The 17,138-nt window shown below is 49.1% G+C and overlaps 1 protein-coding gene across 1 annotated transcript in view; it reads right to left on the bottom strand.

Annotated features, from left to right (window-relative positions):
- The window catches only part of RHPN2 (rhophilin Rho GTPase binding protein 2), a 55,191-nt gene that overhangs the window by 6,675 nt on the left and 31,378 nt on the right, over positions 1–17,138 (bottom strand). Inside the window, exons 5-11 of the mRNA XM_002929730.4 lie at positions 11,579–11,656; positions 11,157–11,281; positions 9,130–9,296; positions 6,344–6,531; positions 5,791–5,947; positions 4,126–4,245; positions 2,355–2,549 (exon numbers count right to left, since the gene is read on the bottom strand). Coding sequence (XP_002929776.1) covers positions 2,355–2,549; positions 4,126–4,245; positions 5,791–5,947; positions 6,344–6,531; positions 9,130–9,296; positions 11,157–11,281; positions 11,579–11,656 — 1,030 coding nt within the window. The remainder of the gene's footprint in view (positions 1–2,354; positions 2,550–4,125; positions 4,246–5,790; positions 5,948–6,343; positions 6,532–9,129; positions 9,297–11,156; positions 11,282–11,578; positions 11,657–17,138) is intronic.

Genomic DNA, 17,138 nt, shown 5'->3' with positions numbered 1-17,138 from the left:
GCAGGTCTAAGTCGTCTTTCTGAAGGGAAGAGAAGCAGACCTTTCTCTGGGTCTCTTGACCTTCCTCTTGGTCTGAACAAGTAGTACAGAAGTGGGACTGCTGGTCAACCCCCTGGCCTAGTGTCATTCGTACCTTCCATCTGGGCACCTACCATGAGCCATACCTTGCTCTGGGGCTGGGACAGAGTAGTGACAATCAGACACATCCCCCACCTTCAAGGAGCACATGTATACTCTAGCGGACTTCCTCTGGCTCTCACGAAACCCGACTGAGGTGCCATCTACACTTCAAGTGTGGCTAGTACAGAAGTACCGCATCTCTCAGCACACAGTCCTGGGGAGAGGAGCTTCCCCTTTTCATCATTCATGTGTGAGATGAGGATTTTAGTGGGCAGTTGTGTCCACTGAGAGCTTAAACCTCCACCATCCTATTCATGGGAGGCTCAAGCCCACCCTCACCACGAGGCCAGTCAGCTCCTAACACAGGATCCCAGAGCAAGCTAAGTATACATGAGAGCAGTGTGAAAAGAAAACTGAGGAAGAAGCCTGGTCCTGCCAAGGTAGACACAGCCCTCTAGGCACAGGATGGCCCTGTGGCTTCTTACAAACTGCCTGACAGAGTTGGGCTCAAATACGGTGCCTATCCAGTACCAGAGTGACACCACCACCCCTGGACAGCCTCGCCAGGAGCCGCGTTCCCCTCGTCCCTCCATGGAGGTCATGTCTCTACCTCCTGGCCACAGAGCACACTGTGTGGACAAAGGGGCCAAGGAGGGGGCCAGTGTCCATGAAGGAGAATCATGGAGTACCATTCCTGCCTCCACCTCCCAGCTTGGTCACCTGGGGCAAAGACTCTGATTTCCCTAAGCCTTTACTGTTTCACCTTTAAGAGGAGGGCAATCCTAGTCCCTCCTACAGAGTCAGAGGAAGAGTTGAATGAGCTTCTGTATACCTATGGCACTTACTACTGTGCCTGGCAGACCTCAAATGCTCAGTAGATATCAGCCAACATTACCACAGACAAGCCCAGGTTCCAGCTTGAGCAGGGCTCTGTCTCTAACAACTGGTCTCTGAAAATTGAGGTGGAACCTCAGAGACAGGAGACAAAGGCATAGGAAGTGGGGTGGAAGGAGGTACGGACAAAGGGGATTCCCTTGATTGGGCCACCCTCCATCCCTTTCCCCTAACTCCTTGAAAAATCCTACTCATTCCTTCATGATAAAGTCACCTCTCTGAGAGGCCTCCCAACTCCTGCCTCCTGGGGCAGAACCGACAGCCCCCACCCCAAGGGCAGCAACAACGGTCCTGTTCACCTCCATCTTCCTGAACTCAGGATGGTAATTAACATCTCGGAAATGCCTAGAAAGTGCTGATGGTGCATGACCTCACTGATACATGGAATCTAAAACAGTCAAGCTCCTAGAAGCAGATAGGAGAACGGTGGGGTGACAGTGGGGGTGGGGAATGAGGCAATGCTGGTCAAAGGTACAAAGTTTCAGTTGTGCGAGATGAGTAAGTTCTAGAGATCTAACGCACAGGCTGGTGACCACAGTTAACAATACTATATTGTCTACCTGAAATCGCCAAGAGGATAGATGATCTTGAGTGTTCTCACCACACACACGCAAACATGATAAACTGGGTTTTGAAGAATTTTCACTGCCAAAGTAAAAAATTTCCCCCCATCCCCTGGCTCCACTCTCTCAGTGGAAAATTTACTTCTCATTTCATAATAAAAATTATGTTTGCTCTTAAAAAAAAGAGAAGGGAAACATTGGTGCTGAAGGAAGGGGAGAACGGGAATGAGCAAGCACAGGGGAGGGAATAAGGAAGCATTTGTTTTTAAAACCACGGAGCTGGAGTTTGTAAACGGCTGATACAGCTCATTCCCAGAGGCAGATGGAATCCGGGGGTGGAGCGCGGCAGAAGCATCTAGAAGGTAGTTTCCGAGGTCTCCTGGCTGGAGGTGATGGTTGGAACCCCAGGGAGGTTATGAGACTTTAAGGAAAGGCATCTAGAAGAGACAAGCCAGCAAGAGTAGACCCCCGAGAATGCCAGGAGGGGGTGGGTGGGATCAGGCAAGAACAGTCAGCAAAGGGGGTGCTGAGGGAGGCGGGTACAGACACAAGGCCGCAGGGCACCCCGACACCGAGGGGGGCATGTTGAGGACGGGGGGGGGGCACATGCTACCACGAGGTCACCGAGGGCGAAGACCATAAAGAAGCCCCCCGCACTGAGTGAGCAGACAGATAACTCGGTGTCTGCCCCAGCCTTCCCGGAGGAGCCGATCAAGGCTCCGCCCCCGAGACACGGGCACGCCCTCCGCACCTGCCACAGGCCCCCGGGTCACTCACAGATGATGTCGGGAGCTTCGATCAAGGTCAGCAGGTCATCGTCCTCTTGGTGCTGAGCGTATTTGAGCCGGGACCGCTGGTGCGCCACGGACAGCACCTCCCGCAGCACCTCGATGTTGCGCAGCTTGTTACACAGGCTGGCCTCCCTCACGGACTCTTCGTGATGCACCACGGCTCTGCGCGCATGCGACTTGCCTGCCCCGAGAGAGCCAACCCAACGTGACACGGTGCACCCCGCGGCAGTGTGAGGATCTCGGGGTGAGCCCAAGCGCCCAAGGACCTAGCCTGGAAGGGTGGACCTTCTCTTTTCTGAAGGATCTGGCTGGACAGCAGAAGTCCCTCTTAAACCCATGTGCAGTACGCTCACTCGGGTCTATAAAACATTCATTCGGCAAATATTTACCAAGTGTTCAGGGCACCAGAAGTGAAGCAACGGAACACAAACTAGCCTCTGTCGTCATGGAAGTTTATGTGCTGGTGGCTGAAGACAGCTCATTAACAAGCAAAGAAATGGGGAATGGATCATGGGGTGAGGAGATGAGGGAGAGAAATAAAGCAGGGCAGACAGCAGATCTAGCAAAAGAAGACTGGGCACAGAAAGCTGCTCTTCGAGGATGGGTGATCTGGGAAGGCGTTTCTGAAGGTAACTTTCGAGCAGAGCCCTGAAGGAGGCAAGGGAGCAGCCACAAGGATATCTGATAGAAGGGCAATCCTGAAAGAAGGAATGGCAAGCGCAAAGGCCCTGGGGCAGAGTATGCCTGTGTGTTCCAGGGTTGCAAGGAGCTTGGGGCTGTGGGCAGAGGGAGTAAGGGCTGGAACGAAAGGCTGGGAATGAGGCCAGAGAGGAGCAGGGGACAGACATGTCACCAGGCTTACAAGTGCAGGGTGAGGGCTTCTGCCCCTACTCTGGGTGAGACAGGAGCCCATCAGGGTGTGCGCAGAGGACTGGTGTGATGTGACCCATGTCAACTGAGTATGAAGGAATAAAGAGGAAAGCAGGGGGACCAGTTATGAGCTGCATGACCTCTCTGGGCCTCTGTTTCTTTAACTGTGAAATGGGGATCATATCATGCCTATCTCCCAGGGCTGTGTGAGATCGAGGCAGTCAATGTGTGTTAAATAAGCCCTGCGTGCGTGTGGCTTGGACCAGGGTGGTAGGTGAGAAGTGGTTCGATCTGTAATGCATTGTCCAGGTAGAGTCAATGGGATTTGCCAATCACATGTGCGGTGAGAAAGAAGTCTGAAGGTGGGAGGTGAGTCTCGGGTTCCTGGCCTGTGCACCTCTAGGCTGGAGTTGCCATCAGTGAAAGGGGGAAGCCCATGAGGGGGGAGGGGGGAGGTTTGGGTAGTAGAGGAATTCAGGCTCACACATGGGAAGAGAGATTCTCCCTGACACGTGGCAGAGACCAAACCAGGACCACCCATCACCAGTTCTTAGGTGTGACAGAAGAAAATTAATAAACGTGCCCTTCCACGTTCAGGTGACCGAGGGCCATCCCCTGGACCACTAGGCCATGGGACGACTGTGAAAGCTCTGGCTTGGCTTTGGGAGGCCCGGGCCCTCAGAGAACCTGTGAGAACACAGCCCCAGGAGGCTGCTGAGGCTGCAGACTGCGCCTCATGGTTTCTGATCCAGAGTGGACACGATGACCCAGGATGCCCTGCTCTCTGGGCCCTGCCCTGGGGACCTGTCTGGGGCTGTCTGTGAGCAGGACCAGCTGGGCACTGAACGGGGCCTGCAGAGGGAGGGAACAGGACAGCTGACACGTACCCAGCTGTCGGCGCTGGTGACCGTTCTTCAGCGTGGCCAAGGGTGTCAGTCCCTCCGGCATGTGGTCGTAAAGCTGGGATAGGCACTTCTCCTGTTGGTCCTCATCAGCTCCCGGCTTCACTGCAATGAGAGCCACGAGGTAAATCCCTTCTTGTGGACGTGACCACAGACTCTGGAGACGGTGCTGCAGATCCCTTAGGGAAGACTCTTTCAACCACATCCCATTTCCTTCCTTCTCCAGTTTTATTAGGCACTTGGGGTAACAGGTCTCCTTGCAGCCCCTGGACACACCCTCGGCCATCCAGCTCAGAAGTCTTTGTGCACTCGGGCCAGGCGTATCCTAGGGGCTCGTGGTTTGGCTCTGAGCCCCCATTCTACCTCCTCCAACTCACTCACCTCACAGAACCTCCCAGCATAGCCCCTCTTCTAGCCTCTGGTGGCCTCCATGCCTGCACTCACCCTCCCTGGCATGCGTCCCCTCTCTAGCCTCACCAAACCTCTCATTGCCACCTCAACAATGCCGGCCTCCATTCCAGAGCTCGGCTAGTGTTCTTTCTCTGGCTGTCCTTTTCCTCCTTGCTCAGCTGCAAAAGTGCTCTTCGGACTTCAAGGTCCAACTCAACTGTCACTGCCTCTGAGAAGCCTTCCATGACTACACCAAATGAGTCCAACAGCTGCCCCATGTGTGTTGCTATGCAATTGTTGATGGGTTTACGTGACTTGTCCCGTCTAACAGACTATCTAGTATTACTAGCAGTAGCCACTACCACTTTCCAGGCCCCACTAGATACAAGGCGCTATTTAGCTTTGCATCCAGGCACATAATTTTCACAACAGCCCCTAAAAGATGGGTTCTCTTCATGCCCCCATTTTATAGATGAGAAAACTGAGGCCCAGAAAATTAAAGTAACTTGCCTAAGATCACACAGCTAGTAAATGGCAGAGCTGTGATATGAACCCGGGCAGTGTGGCTCGAGAACTTGCCCATTTCATTACTGTGGGGAGACCCTCATTAGAGCTCATGACAACAAGAGTCTCACCTGACCTCAGATCAGAGCCAAGACTAGGGTGAGGAGAGCAAGACACTCACCTCAGGCTGAAAATTTAAAAGGACACCAAACACTCAGCAGTCAGGATACAGGGGAGTTTAATACAATTTTCTGAACACCAAAATGTATGCTAAAAAAAAATGCGTGATGAGCAGACATCAAAAGTCCTCTCTGCTTTGGGCTCCAATGTGGGTCAGCACAGCACCGTTACTAATCTGTAGTCTTTATTTAAAATTTGGATCACCATGGATTTTTTTTTTTTTGCATTAGTTTTGATTCATTTAAAATATCACATCCAAAGGCTATCTTGAATACTGAGTTTGGGGGCGTCCCCTTAGATTCGGTGCCTATTCGGTCCCCTTGGATTCCGCACCTCACAAGTGCCTGGTCTCAACGCCAGGAAAGAAGTCATCTCCTTGGAGCTGTCTGCTCCATCCTGGGCAGAATAACACTCCCCCTCTTCCTCCATAGCAGGAACAGAGAACCCCTAAATCCCACGCTGGCCCCCAGGCTGTGAGCATCTGCAGGGCAGGCAGACAGGGCTCACCCAGTGCAGAATGTTCTGGAAGCACAACCCTAACCAAAGCCCCAGAGCCTCCAAGCCCCCAAGCCTTACACTGGTGGTCGATGAGAAGGGTGGCCGCAAAGTAGTGGGCCAGGGCTCCGTAGTGGTGGGCCTTCACGCAGGCCAAGCTGGCCCAGGAGTAGGGGATGTTCTCCTTCACAGGTGCCTGGCTCATGGCCGTGTGCAGCTGCCGATAGACCTCCCCCACCTGCAATAGAAGGAATGCTGGGAAGGGGGAGTCTGGCCTGGGATGCACCCAGGCTGCAGAAAAAGAGCCCTTTCTTCTATGGAGCAGTCCTGCCAACCGCTGCTCCAGAATCTGGGAGCAGCTCCAAGGGTTCCTAGCTCTTTCAGCGTCAGAGTTCACAGGGAGATCAGGCAACTGTCATGATGTGGGGCTTTTGGCTAAGCTACAGATGGAATCAGTGATCCGTATTAGAAACGCCACAGCTTGCCAAGAAAATGCAAGCTCGCACCCGGTCCAGGGCAGGCACAGTGCCCAGGTCATGGGCAAGCTGTGGGAAGCCCCCGCTGCTTCCAGTGGGCCCACGTCGACACATCCCGCCCACCCCCAATGAAAGTCACAGGAACCAGGAGGGCTCACCTTGGCAGCCTCCTGAGCCACCTTCACCAGTGTGAAGAACTCATTCTGGATCCCAGGAAGGCAGATTTTCTCAAACACATTTTCTTGGGCTTGTGCAAGCATCATTTTGACCAGCACGCTGAGCATGGCAGGACTCATGTCATAACTCGGAGTATGAGTGAATGTCTCTTTCAGGTGATTTAAAACCCCTACAAATGGAATTTTTTTTGCACATTAGACAGGGGTCATATCAATTTCACCATGCTGTTCAAAAGCACAGAGAAGGAGAGACGCAAAAATAAACGTGTTCTGGAACGTTGTGAAAGATCTGATTCTCAATTACCATAAGACCCAGCAATTCCCTTCCTAGGTATATACCCTAAATAATTGAAAGCAGATGGAAACCGGTGGAAATCGATACTTGTACACCCACATTCACAACAGCATTAGTCATAACAGCCAAAGGGTAGAAACCAACCCAAATGTCCATCCATGTACAGTTAAACAAAATGTAATGTACACATACAACAGAATACGTTTTCAGCCTTAAAAAGGAAGGAGATTCTGACACATGCTACAACATGGATGCAGATGATATGCAAAGTGAAATAAACCAGTCACGTGAGCAAATATTCTACGGTTCTGTGACACGAGATATCCGGAAGAATCAAATTCAGGGAGACCAAAAAGCAACACGCTGGTTGCCACAGGCAGGGGGCAGGAAGGAATAGAGAGTTAGTGTTTAATAGGTACAGAGTTTCAGTTTGAAGATTATGTTTATTTATTTATTTATTTGAGAGAGGGAGAAAGAAAGAGAGCGAGTGAGCATGCGTGCGTGCACAGGCAGGGGGAGGGGCAGGGGGAGAGAGACAATCTCAAGCAGACTCCACACCGAGCATGGAGCCCGACACGGGGCTCGATCCCACGACCCTGAGATCATGACCTGACCCGAAACCAAGAGTCGGAGGCTCAACCCACTCCGCCACCCAGGCGCCCCCAGAGTTTCAGTCTGGGCAGATGACAAAAGTTCTGGTGATAGAAAGCTGCCCAACAACGTGAATGTGCTTAGTGCCAATGAACTGAATGCTTGAAATTGGTTACAAATGGTCATTTTCTTTGGTACGTCTTAACAAAATTTAAAAAGAAAATCAGATTCTTTTCTAAAACATTTATATCTGTATCAAGCGAGGAAACCGGCCTGTTCCGTTTACTCCCGTCCCACCCGGGCCAATTGTGAGACATGCCACACATGACTAGGCATTTAATGGAGGTGAAAGCAGAAAGCAGGCAGGATGACAGAAGGGCTCTCCGCGGGACACACTCACACGTAACACCTGGGTCATGATGACATTCAGGACTTTTCCCCAGGACCTCAGGGAAGACCAACCCAGCCACTCCAATGGAAATTTTCCTGCTGTAGCCCTTAGCTGACTTTTTTATATGCTAGGAAATTAACTGTCACAGCACTGACTGACAATCAACCAGAGGCTGAAATAAAATCTGACATGAATCCCATCTGACTGGTTCCTCTGGTTTTGTTGCACAGCGGAACTGCTCCGTGGATAGATGGCAGTGGCTGCGGGCTGTTTGCTCCCTTCTGGGGTTTGCTCCCACTCTGTTCTTAAGCTTCATGTTGTCTATATTGCTGTCGTCTTAGAGATGGGTCACCAGCATGCCTGCTTTGGGTTCCTCAGACAGAAAATGAGCCCGGGAAAGGATTTACAGTGAAAGAAATCCGCTCCCACATGGGATCTTAGCATGTTGTTTCATCCCAAGGGATCTTTTTTTTTTTTTTTAAGATTTTATTTATTTGTCAGAAAGAGAGAGCACAAGCAGGGGGAGCAGCAGGCAAAGGGAGAAGCAGGCTCCCTGCTGAGCAAGGAGCCCGATGCACGACCCAATCCCGACCCTGGGATCATGACCTGAGCCAAAGGCAGATGCTTAACTGACTGAGCCACGCAGGCGTCCCCCAAGGGATCAGTCATTTTAACACAAGCAATTTCACGATCACCCAAAATGACAAAGCTATGGTTCTTCACGGCCTTGCAGAGCAAAGTGAAACACCCCAAAAGTCCCCTAGTGGGAGTAACTCCCCAAAGCAGAGTGATGAGGACCAGCACAGAAGGGAATTTGGTGTGGAGCCCGCTCGGGGGCTTGTGCTGTGGTCTGTGCTGCATGGCTGCTTTTCCCCACCATTCCTCATGGCCAGTCGGCCAGCCATGGGCCCCGCTGCAGGAGAATAATGCAGGACCCTCAGACACCGCCCAGCCAGACCCACCCACTGCACTCAGCCTGGGGACCTCCAGTCCTCTACAGGTTGATGCTAAGGCTGGGAGGACAGAAGCCTGGGAGGACAGCCTCAGGCAGACAAGCTTTGCATAACGAGCACAAAATAAATGCATGTGGATAGTAACCCGCAGGCACGAACCACGCCTGACCAAAGAAAAAAGAGCTCTAGCTCTCATTCACACTCTTTGAGAAAAACGTATTCCACTTCTCCAACATAGTGTTCAAAGGAACAGTTCATTCACTGCCATCCCTGGGGCCACTCATTTGGAAAAGATTAATTGTTAACCACAGGGTTCGCTGTGTCCGTGAGCCATACCCAGACCGAGGTGTCAGGGCTTGAGCCGTTAAGCAATTCCCTCGGTGGGAAGATCACACCAGCCCTAGAAACCCGCCTGGCCCTTACAGGCCCGTGAGCCCAAGCATGGGCCTGGAGAAGGCCCACAGACGCTCTTCCGCCTCAGGACCCAGTGCCCCAGTGGGACGAGGATGCTATCCTGGCGGCCTTCCTGGAGACACACCTGCGGCTCTCTGAAAGGCGTCCACCGCACCCTCCAGCCCAGCCTGGGTCCGCCGATTGCACCGGGTCCCAATCTGTGTGTAGAGAGCGCCGACGTTAAACAGAATGCTGGCCTTCTCCAGGAGCAAGTTCTGCTGGCTCACCGGCACCCCGGTGAACGAGTCGTACCTATTCAAAAGAAATCGGTTTTGAGAATATGAGTTATTTGGCTGGTTAAGGCCACTTTGGGGTGAAAGCGGACAAAATTTATTTCCTGAATTAAATTCAAAGATACACATGCAATGAAGCTTTCATTTCCAAGCAAGCCAACGGGCTGATCACGCTAAATAAAGACACCCACAGTCTCACGCAAAAGTAAGGCTTCTCAACAAACATGTCCTTCCAAAGGTGAATGGATAAATGTGGCACAACCATACGGTGGAGTCGTTCAGCAATAAAAGGAAATGGGTTATTGAGCTGTGAGCAGACATGCAGGAAACTTAAATGCATATTTCTCAGTGAAAGAAGCCAATCCAAAAAAAGGCTACATACTTTATGATTCCAACTATCTGGCATTCTGGAAAAGGCAAAACAATGGAGACAAAAAGAGTCAGTAGATGCCAGGGTTGAGGGGCGGGGGGAGGGATGAAGAGGTGGAGTAGAGGGTTGCAGGGCAGTGAAACTACTCTGCGTGATCCTGTAACATGGAAATGGATCCCTATACGTGGTCAAAACCCACGAAATGCCACCGATGCAAGCTATGGACTTTGGGTGATAATGTGTGGGGGTCGGGATATATGGGAAATCTCTCAATTTTGCTGTGAACCTAAAACTGTTCTAAAAAAATATGATGTATTAAAAATATATGTCGTCTGGGGCACCTGGGTGGCACAGCGGTTAAGCGTCTGCCTTCGACTCAGGGCGTGATCCCGGCGTTATGGGATCGAGCCCCACATCAGGCTCCTCTGCTATGAGCCTGCTTCTTCCTCTCCCACTCCCCCTGCTTGTGTTCCCTCTCTCTCTGGCTGTCTCTATCTCTGTCAAATAAGTAAATAAAATCTTTAAAAAATATATATATATATATGTCATCTGTTGGGGCACCTGGGTGGCTCAGTCAGTTAACCGTATGACTCTTGATTTCAGCTCGGGTCATGATCTTGGGGTTGTGAGATCGAGTCCCGTGTCAGGCTCCATGCTGGGCATGGAGCTTAAGATTCTCTCTCTCCTTCTCCCTCTGCCCCCTGCCCCACTCTCCCACTCCAAAAATACATATGTGTGTGTGTGTGTCCTAAGTGAAACATAGCAATTATGAACCTCTCATAATTCTTCCTCGAGTCTAAAAGACTCAGGATCTGTTTTAAAGTTCACCCATCAACCAGCAGGTAGACGTGGAACTTCTTCCTAATTCCACACTAAGGAGAAATCACCTTTACCCTTGCGCTCTGAGTAGGGAGCTAAGGGATCTTTAGCAGAAGTCCTGTGCATGACCTTTCAAAAGGACGGCATCCAGCATCCGGCATCCATAGCCCAGCGGTGCTCAATGTGGCTCCGACTATGCCCTGCGGCTCCTGGGATTTACTCTCCTTTCTCCTAGGCTAAGTACCCTCAGGGAAGAGGCACCGCATCGCTGAAGTATTTAAACAGCACTAACCTTCAAAAACACCAACTCTGGAGAAGAATCAACTGCTCTGCTTAGGTTAAGAGCTGATCTATTTTTGTTCGCTGCCTTTGTCGTTGCGACAAAACCCGACTCCCACCCCCCACCCCCGCCCCGTCCCATCTGGAACAAGAACCTTGCTTCTTGTTAGTTCCACCCCAGAGCCCCCGTGTTTCCCCAACAATAAAATCAGCACACAAAAAAAATGCCTCTTCTCCTCGGCTCACTTGCTTCGAGAAGCCACGGTCTGTTGGAGCCTTCTCCCCTTGGATCCCCTTCACACATAAACACCCGCTCATCTCCATGTCCCCAGGCTCTCCTGTAGAAACGGGACCTCTTGAAAGAGGGGGGTGCTGAAGGGGAAGGCAGCAGCGGAGGCCTCGAGCACCTACCATGTAAACAAGATCCCCATCTGTCGGGTGGGCGGGAAGAACCGGCTCTCCACAAATCCCAGCTGATTGAAGTAGCTCGTGAGCAGTTCAACCCCGGCCTCATCCCGGCTGGGCGTCCGGCAAGCCTAGAGGGAGAGGAACCACCAAGGGGGGTGGAGGGGTAGCAGGTGAGGACGCCGCACACGGCCACCCCAGACGTTGCACACGCTATTTCTGCAGGGCCTGACCCCCCACCCGCTGCTGCTACCCTGAGCGCTGGGAGGGATAGAAGGGGCTGGGGTGGGCTCAGGAGTCCCGGAATCCTGCCCCAGATGTGCCAGGGTGAACAGAGGGTTCTGGAAGCACCTCCCTATCACCTCCAGCCACCCTGAAGACACAGCAGGCTCTGGCGAACCCCCTCCCCGCCGCACACAACGCCGCACCTGTCTCAGATCCATCAAGTCCGCTATTTCATCTTCATACAGGGAGCTGTCCTCACTGTAATGTTCCAGGATAAAGTCCTGTAAGAAAAAGGAGATGAGATCCTGTAAGGCGTCATTCCAAACCATAAGCAGGTAAAACAGGAATGTCTAATGTGCCCCCCTCCCCTGGTTTAAAAATACATGTAGAATCCATAAAACCACGAGATAATACGCTACAGCGATTTTCTGGATGGTGGGATTTATTTTCTGAACTGCATGTACATTTAAAAAGGTTCCTTTGTGGCTTCAGTAAAAAGGAAAGCTGAAGTTCTTTTTTATTTTAAGACGTGTTTGTGGGGGCGCCTGGGTGGCTCAGTCGTTAAGCGTCTGCCTTCAGCTCAGGGCGTGATCCCCAGGGTCCTGGGATCAAGTCCCACATCAGGCTCCTCCGCTGGGAGCCTGCTTTTTCCTCTCCCACTCCCCCTGCTTGTGTTCCCACTCTTGCTGGCTCTCTCTCTCTCTGTCAAATAAGTAAATAAAATCTTTAAAAAAATGAAAAATAAAAAATAAATAAATAAATAAAACGTGTTTGTGGGGGCACCTGGCTGGCTCAGTTGGTAGAGCACATGACGCTTGATGTCGGGGTCATGAGTTCAAGCCCCAAGTTGGGCACGGAGCCTACTTAAAAAGAATGAAAAAAATACAATGTCTTTGCGTCACACTCAAGTGACTGTGTAAGTGACAATACATTGAACAATTCTGGCACACATCCCAGACACTCGGGGATTCCGATGTTCATCCTGTCTGTGGGCTGCCTTCAGTACCTGGGCACAGGGCCTTCCTGGCAAAGGAAACTCATGCCTAGGGGCTGTTATGAGGCTACTACCCTCAGGGCCTGCGATGCGAACCTTTGTGAGAGCAGCTTTGGGCATTTCCACAAATGAAGCACTGGAATGAGACCCCCTAACCAGGTCCCCAGTCCAGCATTTGATGACCACTCTGTGAGTTTGTTCAGTCATACGGCACACACGGATGTGCACCTGCTACGTCCGGGCACTGTTCGTACAGCCTAAAGACTTTTCCCCATGCGGCCACTATTCTCACAAGGGGGCACAGACAGTAAGTGACAGGCACAACAAATAGGTAAATTAGGGGCGCCTGGGTGGCTCAGTCAGTTAAAGGTCTGCCTTCAGGGGCGCCTGGGTGGCACAGTGGTTAGGCATCTGCCTTTGGCTCAGGGCGTGATCCTGGCGTTATGGGATCGAGCCCCATATCAGGCTCCTCTGCTATGAGCCTGCTTCTTCCTCTCCAACTCCCCCTGCTGGCTGTTCCCTCTCTCGCTGGCTGTCTCTATCTCTGTCAAATAAATAAATAAAATCTTTAAAAAAAAAAAAAAAAAAAAAAGGTCTGCCTTCAGCTCAGTTCATGATCGCAGGGTCCTGGGATCGAGTCCTGCATCGGGCTCCCTGCTCAGGGGGGGAGTCTCCTTCTCCCTCTGCAACCCCCCCCCAGCTCGTGCTCTCTGTCTCTCTCAAATAAATAAAACCTAAAAAACAAATAAATGAGCAAATTACATCATACATTGTAAAATGGCAAGTATGATGGGGAAAAAACAAAAATATAGTATAATGGGCATTGAGAGTGGCTTCTTGTATACCATCTGCCCTAAGTGTTGGCTCTCCCTGGCTACCAGAAAGTGGAGGAAAGACATGTTCAACTATGTTTGCTCAGGCGTCTGTGAGCAGATTCTCACTACACACTTTTTTTTTTTCCAAAGATTTTATTTATTTTTTGACAGAGAGAGACAGCAAGAGAGAGAACACAAGGAGGGCGAATGTGAGAGGGAGAAGCAGGCTTCCCGCCCAGCAGCGAGCCTGATGCCGGGCTCAATCCCAGGACTCTGGGATCATGACCTGAGCCAAAGGCAGCCGCTTAACCAACTAAGCCACCCAGGCGCCCCTCATTACACACTTTCTACGCTAAAGCCCCTCCTGCTTTTTGTAGTTCAGTGCATATCCACACACGCACGCTCACACACCCTCGTCTTATAAAAATGGGGTTCTGTCAAATGAATATACACATTGCTCTGCTATTCTTTTTGCATTGGCAATGTATCAAACGTTTTCATATGGCACAAAATATAACATGACTTTAAAAAAATTGTTTTAAAGATTTATTTTAGAGAAAGAGAGAGAAAGAGAAAGACCGTGAACACGCAGGGAGAGAAAGGTGCAGAGGGAGAGGGAGAGAATCTCCAGCAGACCCCTGCTGAGTGCAGAGCCTGACATGGGGCTCGATCCCATCACCTGAACTGAAATCAAGAGTCAACGCTCAATCAACTGAGCCACCCAGCTGCCCCTCTATTACATGACTTTCAATGATTATGCAAACCTCCAGCGTAATGAGCTTACAAGTCATTTACTAAACAAATAAAATGAGCACCTACTATGTGCTAGCCAATATGTATCATGATATTCTTAACCTCTTTAAGTTACTTGTACATTTCTGGGATTAAAGATAATACCACGACAGTCATCCTCATGCATACCTTTGATTAACTCCTCAGCATAAAGTTTGAGATGTCTTGCTGGGTCCAAGGATATATAGAGGCTCCTTCTGTTTTTCAATTTCACCATTTTTACCCAATATTTCCTTTCATTTTATGATGTCACAAATTTTCTTTTTTTTTAAAAGATTTTTTTTTTTAAGATTTTTTTTTTTATTTATTTATTTGACAGAGATAGAGACAGCCAGCGAGAGAGGGAACACAAGCAGGGGGAGTGGGAGAGGGAGAAGCAGGCTCATAGAGGAGGAGCCTGACATGGGGCTCTCCCGTAACGCCGGGATCACGCCCTGAGCCGAAGGCAGACGCTTAACCGCTGTGCCACCCAGGCGCCCCTTAAAGATTTTATTTATTTATTTGTCAGAGAGAGAGAGCACAAGCAGGGGAGAGGCAGAGGGAGAAGCAGGCTCCCTGCTGAGCAAGGAGCCTAATGCAGGACTTGATCTCAGGACCCTGGGATTATGACCTGAATCGAAGGCAGACGCTTAACCAGCTGAGCCACCCAGGTCTCCCGATGTCACAGATTTTCTTCACGACTTGACTTAAAGTGCTGATGTTTGGAATCAGCTCCTCCACTAATACAATGACCATTTGTAAAATTTGAAATGATCTTCCACTATAATTATGTTATTCGTGTGTTAGTAATGGTGAAAATAATCTGGAGGACAAGGATCATCTAAGGCTTCTCCGACGACATCCCTGAAAGCAGTGTGAGGGGTCACCACTCAGGAGATGCTCAGGGATGAGAGAAACTACATCCTTTTCAGGACAGCATGTTGTTCTGGCAAAATTTTTCTTAAAATTAGGAGACACACTACACCTAAAGTAAGTTTAAAAAAAAATTATGTTAACCCCATAAAAGTCAAAGAGAACTGTGGTAAATTCTAAATGCATTCCTAGGCTAGATTTAACATAAATATGTTTAAATATTAAATATGTTATCCTACCAATAGTAGGATAAAAAATATCTAGCTGAAACCCACTGTAAACATCAGGGATAAGACAAGGATTACATAATTCTATTATATGACATAATTCTGAAGTTCTCTAGCCAACAAATTAAAACAAATACTAGAAAGGAAGAAACAAAATAATTTAATTTTTTTTGCAAAATAATGGCACGTTTACAAAACCTAGAGTGTCAACTGAAAAACCACTAAAAGAATAGGTATTCGGTGAAATGGCCACAAAGTTAAAGATATAAATCAATAGTCTTTCCTTCTTATATAAGCCCTAACCAGTTAGAAAAATGTAACAGGAAACAATAACTTCCCAACTGCACCATCTCAACAAAAGTATAATTAGTCCCAGGGAAAAAATTAACTGAATTCACTAAGCAGTTAAGTATTAAGCTTTACTGAAAGACTAAGTTACTTTATTCTTTCATGTACTCATTAAGGCATTTTTTAAAATTTCCAGTATAGTCAGCATATAGTGTTATATTAGTTTCAGGTGTACAATGTAGCGATTCAACAACTCTAAACGTGACTCAGAGCTCATCAAAAGAAGTGTGCTTTTAATCCCCTTCACCTGTTTCACCCATCCCCCCCACCCACCTCCCCTCTGGGAACCAGCAGTTTGTTCTCTGTAGTTAAGAGTCTGGTTTTTTGCTTGTCTCTTTTTTCTTTTTTCGTTTGTTTTGTTTCTTAAATTCCACATATGAGTGAAATCGTATGGTATTTGTGTTTCTCTGATTGACTTCTTTCACTTAGCATTATACTCTCCAGATCCACCCATGTGTTACAAATGGGGAGCATTAAATCATTTTTCTTAATAAGACAGACATGGTCCCTGCCTCGCATAAAACTTGCTATTTGTTGACATATCAACAATCAGAAATATTATGTTCACAGATGAAAGAGTGCAATATTGTAAAGATACGATTTTGTCCTACATAAGGGACGAATCTAATGAAATTTCAATCAAAACCCAAAAGTACTATTTTGGGGAAACTTGACAAAATATGGAAGTAAAAACGTGGGAGAAAAGCCAGGAACATTTGGAAAAGCATGGTCATAAAGGAGGCTTGCTCTAATTGCTATTAAAACACAGAGGGATTAAACAGTGAGCAATGGATAGACAATGAAACCAGTCATGGGTCAGAAACAGACGGAAGTAGACTCGAGAATCAGGTGTATAACAAAAGCCAGCATTCCACGGAAGTGGGAAAGGCTGGAGCATCCAGCAGGTTCGGACACGAAGGTGGCGGCACACACAGACGGCGTGCCCGCTGTGAATTTAAGGAAAGGGCTAACAGAGTGGTGCGGGCAGGGTTAAAGGAAACCACAGGGATGGTACAGAACCTCCAGGGCCGTTAGAATCCCAGAGCCAACAGGTCAAGAAGGAGAAGGAGCTTTGAAAACCCGGAGAGATGGCTACCTGAGGTAGGCACCCAAAGCCACCAGGACTTTCCCTCCAGCAACGCAAAAGGAAGCCAGCTGGGCAACCTGGAGAATAAATACCCGAACCTCCCTGTCCTCCTAGTCCCTCCAGCCTGTTGCGGCCTCCTTGGCACAGAGCAGGACAGAGGAAGGCAGATGGGGGGAGGGGGGCGGTGCTCACAGAGGGAAATGGACACCATCCAGCACCACAGATGGCTTCTTTACATAGCGTTCAGGGGACGCTGGCTACCCATGTGGTGAAAATAAAAAGTTATAGCCCTACACCTCATCTTTTAACCCCCCCAAACTAATGCCAGATAGATTAAAGATTTGATGCAAAAACACCTGAAACAAGACAACTGGGAGAAACAATAGCAAAATATTTATGCCATCTTGGTGCGGAGGGTGCCTTTCTGAACATATCATCGAGGCAGAACTGTAAAGGGAGGGACTAGCAAATTCAACAACACAAAATCTCAGTGGCAAAAACATATATATTATACTTTTTAAACCGGTTATTCCTTGTATAACAAAAGGCAAATTAAGGAGCGAATGTACTGAGAGTAATAATTTGCAATATATATAACCAAGGGTTAATAGCCTTCATATGTAAAAGAACTCTTGGAAGAAATTAAGA

Source organism: Ailuropoda melanoleuca, chromosome 12 (genome assembly GCF_002007445.2).
Source record: "Ailuropoda melanoleuca isolate Jingjing chromosome 12, ASM200744v2, whole genome shotgun sequence".
NCBI lineage: Eukaryota > Metazoa > Chordata > Mammalia > Carnivora > Ursidae > Ailuropoda > Ailuropoda melanoleuca.
Note: the sequence above shows the minus strand (reverse complement) of the source record. Positions and strands in the feature narration are given on the sequence as shown.